Below are 13,314 nucleotides of genomic sequence, written 5' to 3' on the forward strand. Positions count from 1 at the left end.
ACCAGCTCTCAATCTTTTGTTGTTGGAAATTCCGACCGCAAAAGTCCGATGGAGCATACACACGGTCGGAATTTTCGTTCAAAAGCTCACATCAGACTTTTGCTCTCGGAATTTCCGATCGTGTGTACGGGGCATAAGTGTGTATTAGGTTTTAGTATGAAAAAGGCACTGATGACTACAATGAACATTTTTGTTTTGATATGGAATTTGGGACATTTTTTTTTTGCAGCATGGGGTAGATATGCAAATATACGTATATATGCATTTTTAAATTGGTGATTTGAAAACGGTGCTTTTAGGGTAGGTCATTTACCATGACCATGTCCGTTTTTAAAAGCCAAGTGGTGGTAAAGAACATGAGCCATCACCTCCTTCACACTCTGTATGATTGAATACAGCACCCCAACCATATGGTACAGTCATTGGCTGCACTGATATACATCAAAAGCCTTAGTGATGTTAAACCCAAAACCAAAAATGTTGTATTTAAGCTTTTCAATCAATAGATGTGGTGGCTGCATTTGTTTTTTTAGGGTTTTTTTGGGGCCTGTTCCCCCTCTCTTTTCACCTGGTGATCTGGCCAGTAAAGCATTGCAATACATGGATCGAAATTTAGCCAGACCAAGTGAGATTTGATCCATGTATGGGCCATTTTCTCAATTTTTGTACAACTACCTTTGTTGGGTTTTCCCTGCTTGGTCCGGCCAAAGGCCCCTTTCACACGGACGGATTTTCTAGTTTTCTACCGCAGCAAAAAGCACCCAATGCTTTCCTATGGCCCCATTCACACACAACGTTTAGCTGCGATTTTGTTGCATGCGGTTTGGTGCGAATAGAAAAAATAGAATTGAATGCGTCCAGGTGCGATTTAGCGCAGGTAATCGCAGTCTTTTGTGTCAACTGCGGATAGCCGCGTGAGAAAAAAAAAACAGGAAGCACATCATAATCAAAAAAAATAAAAAGGGTTGTTATGGAAATGACTACCGCAGCTAAACGCGGCCGCACATAATCGCAATGTAAAAATGCAGCTAATCGCAGTGCTCAGAGCCTTGAATTTCACTGAAAATGTACATGCTTTTAATTGCGGCAAAAATGCTGTCCGTCTGAAAGGGGCCAAAGGCTATAGCTGGCAGGTCTGAGCAGAATACAATAGCTCAGTAGGGGGGATTTCCCCATCCACCTCGAATGTGTGGGTGGGGCAATCGGAACTTTTTTTTTTTATTTAACTTGACTCCTGTATAGGCTGCATTACATACCTCAGTATTGGAATACCCTCCTGCCTGGATGAAGTAACGCAGGGGCAGCTTTGAACAGAAGCATCGTCAGTCTGGAGGGAGAGGAGGGGAAGATGTACTAGCAAAGTTAAATACACTAACAAATTGAAGCCAAACTCCAGCCAACACTGCAGTTACGGAAACCGTTTTTGTTTCTTAACGGTTTGCGTGATTAAAAGCTGATTATTGTACCCCTGTCAAATGGTTTGTCTTAACACTCGAACTGCTACATTTGCGGGAGAGCTTATTCTGTTGAAAAACAGACTTACTGGCTGGATCAACAGGTGACAATAAAGGAGACATCTCCTTTAAAAAGAAAATAAATGCAGCCATCACATCTAAGAATTGATAAGCTGCTATATAATTTTATTTTTGTTTAATACTGCTTTAAACATTTGCTCATTTACTATTAAATCTGCTGTATTAATTAGACCTGCTTCCTGCTTTACCTCCCATTTCCTTTGTTATGCTGTATATATCACATACACTCTTTTTCTTGAAAATAGGATACAGTAATTTATGACCGTTTGGCAGAAACCTCAAAGTACAAAGAGATCACTTTAAAACATCTGGAACAATTTGCTACTGAAGGTATGATTAACACCCCCGAATGACGAGTAAAGAGAAGTGTATACAGACCAGAAGGAGAAAGTTGAATATTTTTTTTTTTTTTTTTCAAGAAACTATCTGTTCTGTCAGGTTATAATTGGCCTCACTTAGCTTGTCTTCATTTACTTTAAGCTAGCCATATATTAGCAGATTTTTGAACAAACACAAATTCTCATCCGTACTTTTAATGGCATGTCAAGTGGCGTTCATAAGTATTTCAAATTTATTTGCTTTTAATATTCAATTTTGGAGTGAGTGGACTTCAACACAAAACACATTAATGCCTGGTACACACAATGAGATTTGTGATTTTTTTTTTTTTTGCATGCTAATCTCATATCTAATGTGAAGAGTTTACTAAAGTCACAAATTCTCGTAAGACAGAATAAAAAATCGGAAGTGATGTAATGTTTTGTAATGCATTTGTATTGCATTTTCGAAAAACGACAGCTGTAGTGATGAAACGAAAATTGTACGATCTGGCATTGTATGAAAAAAAAAATTGTGCTTGCCTGATCAGATAATATCGAATGAACTGTCCTGATCGGCCCTCAAACGTTCTGTACGAACGATCAGATTATTGTGCGATCTCTTCGAAAGTGGTATTTTTCTTACGATTTTCTGATCGTGTGTATGGGGCTTAAGGCTCCATTCACACTTGTATGACTCCAAAGTTGCACAGACTTTGCAGTACAACTTTGATGCAACATTGGATGAGTGTAACTTGGTTACGACTTTGGCTTTGACCAGTGATAATGGAAAACTGTTGCACACAAGTTGCATTGTATAAAATTCAAGTACCGCGTTTCATGCAACATCTGAGGGCTAACATTGAAGTCTATGGCCCTCAAGTTGCATGAAAGTCGGACCAAAGTAGTGAACTACTTATTGGTGAGCATAAACTACTTTGATGTAGCTGCAACTTTAAGGCCCCCTTCCACACTGCCACAACTTCAAAGTCTCGCGATTTTGCAGCTGCTTTTTCAGGGAATGCCTGGGTAAACTTGAGGCCTATGGACCTCAACTCGCATCAAAGCTAGGCCAAAGTAGTACAGGGACTACTTTGAAGTCAGTGCGACTTGAAGTCGCACAGATATGAATGGTTAACATTGGGAATCATGGGATACGACTTGTCATGCGACTCTGATGTCCAAAGTCACACAAGTGTGAAAGGGGCCTAAAACTTTTTGAACAAAATTAGAGTATGACCAGCTTTAGATTATACCTGTATGGCAGTTACATCCTTGAGAAGAATAAGAGAATTAAAACTTGCTATCCAATTCACAGTTGATTATAGAAATGTTAACCGTTTGTCATTATGTTATGGAAGAAAGGCTGCCCAAGACGAGTAAGCTTGAAGAACTTGTGTTCATTTTTGGTTACTTAACCAACTCACCTGTACACACCCTATGTACCTAAGCAATTCTTCCATTTCTGATATGGGCCTGTTGATTAGGCAATTGTTTTAATTTCACTTTTGCAATCAAATGTGAGAACACACCACTATTTGTATGTGTTCTAATTCACACGTAAAAAAAAAAAAGTCTGTTGGAGAGGTTTCTTAACATAAGGTGTTATGGCTGACTGGAATGTTTTTATTTTTTTTAATTTTTTTTAACAATGTCCGGGTGAGTCTGTCCTCATTGGCAAAAAAATATAAGAAGCACAGCCTCTAAACCTTTGATCCTTGGTTAGGACAGACAGTGTTCAAATTTAGTTACAATTGCTAATGAAGATGTACCTGCACAGTACACACAGGGTTAATTATGACAAACACAGCTGGCCACCCCTCTCCTTCAGACCCCTATGCTGTAAACTGTGGCTCCCGCACGCATGCGTGGGAATGACGTCATTGCGACTCCAGCAAATCAGAGTCTGCAAACCCGGAAGACGGGGACCGCCTGCAGCTCTGACATCTCGGCACTGGAAGGGCTTTGTTTTAAGGTACGTTTTAACATCATGTGCTAGTATGCCATGCATTATGGCTTTACCTTACAGGGTGCAAAAAAAAAAGGCCAGCGGTTTACTACCGCTTTAAGCTCTTCGCTAAAATTATCACAACTGAAGATAAACCCAATAAATAGGCTATTTAATTTAATAAATACCAGATGGGGTTCTTCCTTCATTGCCAAGGTAGTGATAATATTCGAAGGGGATCACTGTTATGGTTATGTGCAGTACAAAAATGGAACATGCCAGCCTACCTCTAATCATTGGATATACAGAAGGAATTTGGTTGAAACCAAATGCCCCCAGTCTACCCCTTCTTCCACAGGACCACCTTCCCCGCAGAATGCTTTCCCATTTACCTGGACATTATACCATCTCTTATCTCAGTAACTAAAACCTATGACACCCTTCTACCAAGCCAACTAACCTTGCTAGTGACACGTTGGGTCCCACTGACTATCTTATGCTACCTAAAAATTTCAAAGCCTTTACAGATTATTAGTCTCAGAGATAATTGTGAATGATCCTTAGCATTATTGCTTTCACTCGTCATTGACATTTGCGGTGATACCGCATGTGTGGTAAATTGCTGTTTACATACACGTGCAGGTCCTACGTGTGTGTTTGCATTTGTATGGGGGGGCTTTAACATTTTTTATTTTATCTTTTCATTTTACTTTATTGCAATTACAAGGTTAACAAGCGAGGGAATGACCGCTCTAAAACTGGAAGTGATAAAATCCAGAAAGGTATTGTTGTGGAAATAAGCTCACAGCATAATGTCTTGTTCACAGGTCTAAGAACACTGTGCTTTGCTGTGGCTGCCATCCCTGACAGCGTGTATGAGGAATGGTTGGATGTATACCACAGAGCCTCCATCTCTGTACAGAATAGATCTCTAAAACTGGAGGAGTGCTATGAATTGATAGAGAAGGTAAGTGGCATTACGTATTATTTTACATGTTCTGATATCTTAGCTCTGTTTGCTTGGGTTTGTTCACACAGTAGCACACATAATAAACCCTGCAATATTACAGCACTGTAGACGTGTGATGCCACTGTTAATTGCATCCCAGTACACAGCCACAGTGAATTGCAATGCACACATGCTTATTCTATATGCATTGTCCTGCTTTGAAAAACATATACGGCCTATATTATCATTTTGACAGCCTATTCTAAGTGAATGGGCTGCCTGAAGCAAAAATGTGCTTTGCAGAGCACTGCATTATGGTTTGATGCTGCACTTTGGACTACTTATTTACATCACCATATTGGTAAATCCACCAAATCTTGCTACCTTCATCTTCAAATGGCATAAAAATGTACATTCCGGGATTGCATAGCCAGTTACATAAATGGAGGATAGAAGAAGTATAGCAAATTTACATATTTATTGTGGAAAAAAACAATTGGAAACTCGCATGTAGACAGTTGAAAGTTTGCTCATCTTTAAAGTTGTGATAGTGAAGATATCAGTGCAGCGGGGAGCCAAAATCCAGTCCAAGATCAATCCACAGTGCTGTCAGCTGCATGTGCCTGTGAAACAAGAGGGGGTGCCAAACATATACAACAATAGCAAGTGCACACAAAATGGGCAACTCACATGGATATGAAAGAATGGTGCCTATATTCAATATAGTGAAGGTGTGTGGCACCACTCAGCATAAGGGGTATACTGTTTCATCCAAAATTTCTGCAGCCATGGAGGTTTTGATGCTGTAGCCGAGGGCCGACAGGAAGTGGGGAGCTGGTGATGGGCTCTGTGGAGTGTACAGCAGGCCAGATGTGACGTCACACGTCGGGGAAGGAGTCCGGTGACATGGCAACGCATTTCAAGGCTGCTCAGCCTCTTTATCAAGCCATCATATATTGTATGTGCTGCACTTAAGCTGGCTACACATTATACAATTTTCTTGTACAATTTTCCGTTAGATTTACCAAGACCGTATAGTATGAGGCCAATCCTAAACACTTTAAATTTTCATGCAAACCGGCAGACCCCTTGCACTACATAGTTCAAGTTAAATCTAAAGGAAAATGAACAAATAAAAAGATATGCATAATGTGTAGCCAGCTTCTTTGGTGTCCCCGCTGCATTGTTATCTTCACCATCACAGGCCCAACTTTTTTCTGAACTGATTACATCTCCATTAACTCACGCTACTCTTTGTGCCATATCTGTTACGTTCAGCTACATGAATAAAGCCTTCAATGATTTGGGCTGTTTTGGTTGTGCCCTATATGGTTCACAGCATGTCAACATGAAATGGTTGTACTAGAGAATTCTATCCATCTGCATGCTGGTCATCGATCGCTAGCTCATTTCACTTTCAGGCTTGTGTAGTCTCTCCATTAACACTGGATGGACCCCTCCTGAATGACCAGCTGATGTCATCTTTCTTTCAGCTTGCAGTATATTACCTCATGGAAATACACCTGTGGCTTTGCTTTTCCAGTGCCAGATTATTTTCACACCTGTGTAAGCTTTTCATTTTATGGTTTGCGCTCTGACAGTTCAGTCATTCCTTCATATTCATATCTTTTTGTGGCTCTCCACCTCCTTCTGAACTTTTCTCTTCTCAAGAAACAGTGTTGAACAGTTAAGTAATGATTAATTAGGGGTGAAGTCATTCCCAGATTTACAACTCTGACAGTATTTACGTTAACCAGGCATTTTTTATATACTGTAACCTGTAGAACTTGGTCAGAAGTTACAGTGCCTTGTAAAAATATTCATACCCCTTGACATTTTCCACATTTTGTCATGTTACAGCCAAAAACATGTAATTTATTGGGATTTTATGTGATCGACCAACACAAAGGGCCACATAATTATGAAATGAAAGGAAAAAGATTGTTTTCAAAATCTTTTACAAATAAATATATGAAAAGTGTGGCCTGCATTTGTATTCAGCCCTCCGAGTCAATACTTTGTAGAACACCTTTCCCTGCTATTACAGCTGCAAGTCTTTTTGGGGATGTCTCTACCAGCTTTGCACATCTAGAGACATTTTTGCACATTCTTCTTTGCAAAATAGTTCAAGCTCTGTCAGATTGGGTAGAGAGCGTTTGTCAACAGCAATTTTCAAGTCTTGCCACCGATTCTTAATTCGACTTGGGTCTGGAATTTGACTGGGACATTCTAATACATTAAAATGTTTTGCTTTAAATGCTTTGATATGGTGGCAATCTCACAATATACTTGGATCAGTGCTGGTGCAAGGATTTTTGACGCCCTAGGCGAAACCTCATTTTACTGCCCCCCCCTGGTTCCGCCCCTGACCCCTCCCCCTTTGCTCTGCCCATGTATATGGTGATGCTGGTGGGGTGGAGATTTTTGCTGCACCGTTCCACCTATTTCCAGCATTAGTTGTGATTAAATCCAGGCATGTGGGCGGATCCCCACTTCACTGTCGGTATCTTGCCTGAGGAGCTTGGACCGAATGAGTGATGTCAGCTGACAGCAGACTTCAGCCCACTAACGGCTGAAAACGGGTCACATAAGTGCAGAACGGACTGAACTCTTGTGATCAACAGGAGAAGTAGGACCATACTTGAATGGCTATACTTCCCCTTTTAAGAGAGGTCATTAATGGCAGCCCCCATGCTTTTAGTATGACTAGGTCACCTTAAGTAATGATGCTTTCTTTTTTGTCATAATGCTTTATGATGTGTGTTGAATAAAAAACAACTCAGAAAGCTGTGATGCCAAAACATCAGCATGACCGTCATGGAGTTAAGAAGTCATGAATGGCAGCCCCATACTTTACTTATGATTATAGGTGGCGCTAGGCTTTGTGAGGCCTTAGGCAAAACCTAGAAATGAGGCCCCACTCTGGGGAAAAATAATTAAAGCGATAAAAAATGTAACTATATAAATTGCATATATTAAGAGCTTTAAAGTGCTGGTGTCAGTGCTCTGTATCTTGGTGCTGGTGTCAGAGAGCACTGACACCAGCACCGAGATACAGCGCGCTGACACCAGCACCCAGATGGAGAGCGCTGACACCAGCACCCAGATGGAGAGCGCTGACACCAGCACCCAGATGGAGAGCGCTGACACCAGCACCCAGATGGAGAGCGCTGACACCAGCACCCAGATGGAGAGCGCTGACACCAGCACCCAGATGGAGAGCGCTGACACCAGCACCCAGATGGAGAGCGCTGACACCAGCACCCAGATGGAGAGCGCTGACACCAGCACCCAGATGGAGAGCGCTGACACCAGCACCCAGATGGAGAGCGCTGACACCAGCACCCAGATGGAGAGCGCTGACACCAGCACCCAGATGGAGAGCGCTGACACCAGCACCCAGATGGAGAGCGCTGACACCAGCACCCAGATGGAGAGCGCTGACACCAGCACCCAGATGGAGAGCGCTGACACCAGCACCCAGATACAGCACTATCTGGGTGCTGGTGTCAGTGTTCTATCGCGGTGCTGGTGCCAGTGAGGGAGGTAGCAAACCAGCGGGCAGTGCCAGCATAGGATCGCCCCCGGCCCACCACAACCGAGCATCAGCACTGGACTGGGTTGGGACGTCCCGACCCCGCAGTGGTGCCCTGCGTAGGTGGGGGTAAGGGCAGGGTGGAGGGGTCAGGGGCTGTCAAGCACAGGTTGGCACACTGGCACAGAACTGAGCTGCCCTGAGTGTGGCACTGATGATCCGGAGGAAGGCAGTGGGGGGATGGGGCAGAGGTGGCTATAAAGACCAATGGCTGAGGGATGCAGGAGGAGCAGGGGTGGGGGGCTGGCTCTCTCTGATGTGGTAGCTGGCTGCAGAAGGAGGTTGTGGCATGACACCTCTTCTCTCCTACCTCCCATCCGCTTCATACAGCCCTGGTGAGGCCCCCTCCCCGGAGGGGCCCTCCTACGATCTGCGTCCCCAGAGTAGCGGGAATCACTGTATTAACATTTTGCTGCTGGAATGAGTCTCCTCATCCTTCTTCTCCCCCGGACAACACAGTAGTGGCCCCGCCTCCTCCCCAGGACACATACAGAGCCACGGCTCTCTAGCCTCTCTCTCTCCAGTCTCCACTGCCTGGCCAATAGAGCTCACAGGCAGCAGCAACAATAACCCTCTGATCGTCGGAGCGCAACGCCATAGTTTCCAGCAGAGTAAGCTTTTCAATTAGGCGAGGCCCCTGTCATAGCGAGGCCTTAGGCAATCACCTAACATGCCTAATTAGTGAGCCGCCTCTGCTTATGACATGGTCACTTTAGACTAGGTTCACACTATAGCAGCTCTATGTGCCACATTTGCACGGACATGGCACTCCATTCATTTGTCAGCTGCCGTGCTTCCTCAAAATGCAGGAAAAGGGTCCCTTTTAAATTTTTGAACCTGTGGCCCACACGGAAACCACAAGTGCAGGATTAATTGCATCTGCATGTTATCCTGAATGGCAGCCTGTTTTTTTTTTTTTTTTGTGCGGATGGTTGCAGGTGCTGTCCTACTGCAGCAGTCACCAACACAGGGGTTAACCTAGCCTTAAATAGGGATGCATGTCTTTTTGGAATGTTACACAGTGCTTCGCAAGCCTTTAATTTAACCTTCAAGTTTAACGAACGGCAAAACTTTAGATAGAACACCTGTCAATTTTTATTGCTGCCTGTGCCTCTATTAAGGAGATTTACCCTCTTTATTTGCCCTGTTTACTATTATAATTGAAAGTAGAAGAAAATGCCAACATTTTGGGTTGTCCCCAGAAAAGAAATGGAGGGGAAATGTTCCAATGAGGACACTGGTTCTGGTGAGCTGGGGGGTCTTCAAGGAATTCCCTTAATTGAGGAAATTCCTGCAAATTTGCAGGGAAATCTTCACAATGGGACACAGATGGCGAAAAAAATCTGACAGGGGTTATAACCTTTGCTTGCTCTACTCTGTCCAGAATGCCTATAGTTCTGCTTTAAGTGGCCAGATAGGATGGTGTCTGTATTCCTGCATTAGCCCAGTCAAGTCTTTTACTGTCATTCTTACAAAATCTTGATTTCATTTTAGTGGGGAATTTTTTTTTCGTTAATATTTGCCATGTTGGAAATATTCTACACATTCACCAATTTCAAATGGCAAAGCTTCAGTTTTATTAGTGATTCACTAACTATTTGTGTGGATCTATTCTTTAGTCAAATCACTGCCACAATGTCACTATGTGGACATGCAGCTTTTGATGTACTCTAAGGCTCCATTCACACCTAGGCGTTTTGTCGCCTGTAGCGCGACGCTATTGCAGCCTGAAATACGCTGGAGGGGTGATTTAACATTGTCGGCTATGGAGATGGTTCACATCTCCACGCCGAAACGCTGTACGCCTGAAGCTCCAAACAAGTCCCGGACCCTTTTTTCAGGCGGCGTTCGGCATAGCCGACAATGTTAATCACCCCTCCGGCGTATGTTGGGCTTAAACGCTGCGTTTTGTCGTGGCAAATCGCGGGACAAAACGCCGCAATTTGTCGTGGCAAATCGCGGTAAAATACGTCGCGTTCAGGTGTGAATGCAGCCTAAGTGACCAATAAATGAGAGCCCCAATTCAGCTAACACTTTTTAAGCAGTCGCAGCAGCAGCTTTTTTTTCTTTTACTTGTGAAATAACAATATAAATAAAGGAGAATAGATGGAATGGTTATAATAATGGTTTAGCCCAACTCCTATAGGGCTGGGTTCACACTATACTACACGACAGTGATACGACTTTCATCCTACTTTGCTCTGCGACATCAGACCTACATTGATCCTACATCGGTCCGACATCCATCCGACTTTCATAAACAAGATACTACTTTGATCCGACTTAGTGATAGTCTGACTTGTTCTTTGACCAATCAAAACAATCCCAGTGTGAGAAAAATTCCTTTTATTGCTGCTGTAATCACATGTCGGATGATAAGGACAAGGATCCTACTTTGATCCGACTTCACTGATATTCAATGGGCTGAAGTAGGATCAATGTCGGACCAAAGTAGTGCAGGAACTTTTTTCAAAGTCGGACCAGTTAAGACGGCTCTCATAGGGAAACTTTGATTTTCATACGTCATGCGCCATTGGCTCCTAATGTCGGAGCGTTTGTCGTACCAGTGTGAACACGGCCTAAGGCCTCAAGTCATTTGGCAGGTGGTAAAGAGGTGACTTTGTTTCTACACTGCCTGTTTTAACCCCCTAAATACCGTCATTCAAATGGGCAAGTTTGGCGAGCGGTAGTGCCCACTGAAGGTCATGGGGTTTAATTCCTGCCTCGCCCACTTCCTGCCTATGAAGCTTTTTACCGCAACACCTTCCAAACCTAAATTGACGTTTGTTCATTAAAGTGTCACTAAACCCACATCATAAATGATCAATAAATGGTTTATTACATACAGGTCATACTTGGTCACTATGGGATTTTGTTTCTATATTTTGCAAAAAAACATGGTTGATCCTGCTGCTCTCTATCTCCACTTTCTGTCCAAGTCCCCAATTCAGCTAGGGATTTTGCAGTGCAGCATTGGCAACTCTGCACATGCTCAATTTTCAGTGAGTTTCAATGCTGAAAATTTCCTCCCTATCACATCTGAGCAGCCCATCTGACCAAAGAGTCCCAAATGTGGGCATATACACAGTGGTAAATGACAGCCCCCTCCCTCCCTCCTCCTCAATGCCCACTAACCAGCTAAACACAGTAGTGGTGGGATATTACATCTTGATTAATGGAGGCTTCACCTCCCTGTTCTAAGACACCTGCTGGAGGTGCGTGACACAGCCTGCGACTGACCGAAATCCATCCACATCATGATGTTGCTAATAAAAAATCATAAAGATTTGATTAAAAACACATTTTCATGCCCAAGGCTATATTTTTTTTTTTAGCATTGAACTAGAAGCTCCTGCTTATGTTTCCCTGAAGACAGGCTGGGAAAGAGATGGGTCATGTGATGGCTGTATATAGATTAGGAAAAAGGTACTTGGATGTCTTTTTATATTAAAATTAGTTTACCCACATACAGAAATAGAATGAACAATGTAAATTAAACAGTGTGTGTCTTTAGTATCATTTTAACCACTTCCCGACGGCCGTACGACTATATACGGCCGCAGGGTGGTTCTACTTCTCTGGGGCGCCGTCTTTTTACAGCCGCCCCTTTCCACGTTCCCCGCACGCACCCCCAAGCGCACAGCGGGGAACTTCTGTGCTGGCCGTGTCCTTTGGACACAGCCAATCACAGATCGCCGTGAACGGCCAATCGGAGTGGCCGTTTGCTAGGCGATCTGTGCGGCCAATGAGAGATGATCTCATATGTAAACATATGAGATCATTTCTCATTGCCGGCTCACACACTGACAGCGTGCTGTCAGGGAGAGAGGAGACCGATCTGTGTCTCTTGTACATAGGGACACAGATTGGTCACCTCCCCCAGTCACCCCCCTTCACCCACAGTTGGCACACTATATAGGGTACACATTTAACCCCTTCGTCGCCCCCTAGTGTTAACCCCTTCCCTGCTAGTCACATTTATACAGTAATTAGTGCATATTTATAGCACCGATCGCAGTATAAATGTGAATGGTGCCAAAAATGTGTCAAAAGTGTTTTCCGATGTGTCCGCCATAATGTCGCAGTCAATAAAATTCGCAGATCTCCGCCATTACTAGTAAAAAAAAAAATAATAAAAAATAATAATTCTGTCCCTTATTTTGTAGGCGCTATAACTTTTGCGCAAACCAGTCGCTTATTGTGATTTTTTAAAAATTTTTTTACTAAAAATATGTAGAATACGTATCGGCCTAGACTGAGGATAAAAAAAAAAAAAAAATTTGAGCTATTTATTATAGCAACAAGTAAAACATTTTTTATTTTTTTTCAAAATTGTTGCTCTATTTTTGTTTATAGCGCAAAAAAAAAAAAACGCAGAGGTGATCAAATACCACCAAAAGAAAGCTCTACTTGTGGGAAAAAAAGGACGTCAATTTTGTTTGGGAGCCACTTCGCACGACCGCGCAATTGTCAGTTAAAGCGACGCAGTGCCGAATCGCAAAAAGTCCTCTGGGCAGGAAGGGGGTTTAAGTGCCCAGTAAGGAAGTGGTTAAATAAATTACTAGTGAAGAGTGTAGTGTCTCGTGTTGCATACATGTACTGCAAGAGCAAGGATCGTTCCCTCCTGAACTGATGTTTTCAGCTGTGCCCATGTTCCACGAGTCTGTGTTATTAAAGGCGCTAATTTAATCAGGACTCTGCACTATGTTCCAGATGTCATCAGGAGGGAAAGTGCTAAGATCTGAAATTCTGAAGTGGAAAAAGGATTTTCTACTTTTATGCAGCTGGTCAGGTAGACTTAGAACAAAAACATACAGCGCACAAGGGTTAAGTGAATGTCACTTTATAGTCTGTAATGTGTGGAAAAACATATATGCATGAAAAATTGAAAAGTTGAAAAAATTGAAAAAATTGAAGTAGCCACAAATAGCACACAGGAAAATAGCACATTAAAATTTTTTAAAATTTAA

The 13,314-nt window shown here is 42.8% G+C and overlaps 1 protein-coding gene across 6 annotated transcripts in view; it reads left to right on the forward strand.

Moving 5' to 3' along the window:
• The window catches only part of ATP8A1 (ATPase phospholipid transporting 8A1), a 308,603-nt gene that overhangs the window by 196,787 nt on the left and 98,502 nt on the right, over positions 1–13,314 (forward strand). For all 6 annotated transcript variants that reach the window (XM_040335011.1, XM_040335010.1, XM_040335017.1 and 3 more), the window contains 2 exons: positions 1,781–1,865; positions 4,628–4,767. In XM_040335011.1, the coding sequence (XP_040190945.1) occupies positions 1,781–1,865; positions 4,628–4,767 (225 nt within the window). The remainder of the gene's footprint in view (positions 1–1,780; positions 1,866–4,627; positions 4,768–13,314) is intronic.

Source organism: Rana temporaria, chromosome 1 (assembly GCF_905171775.1).
Source record: "Rana temporaria chromosome 1, aRanTem1.1, whole genome shotgun sequence".
NCBI classification, from domain to species: domain Eukaryota; kingdom Metazoa; phylum Chordata; class Amphibia; order Anura; family Ranidae; genus Rana; species Rana temporaria.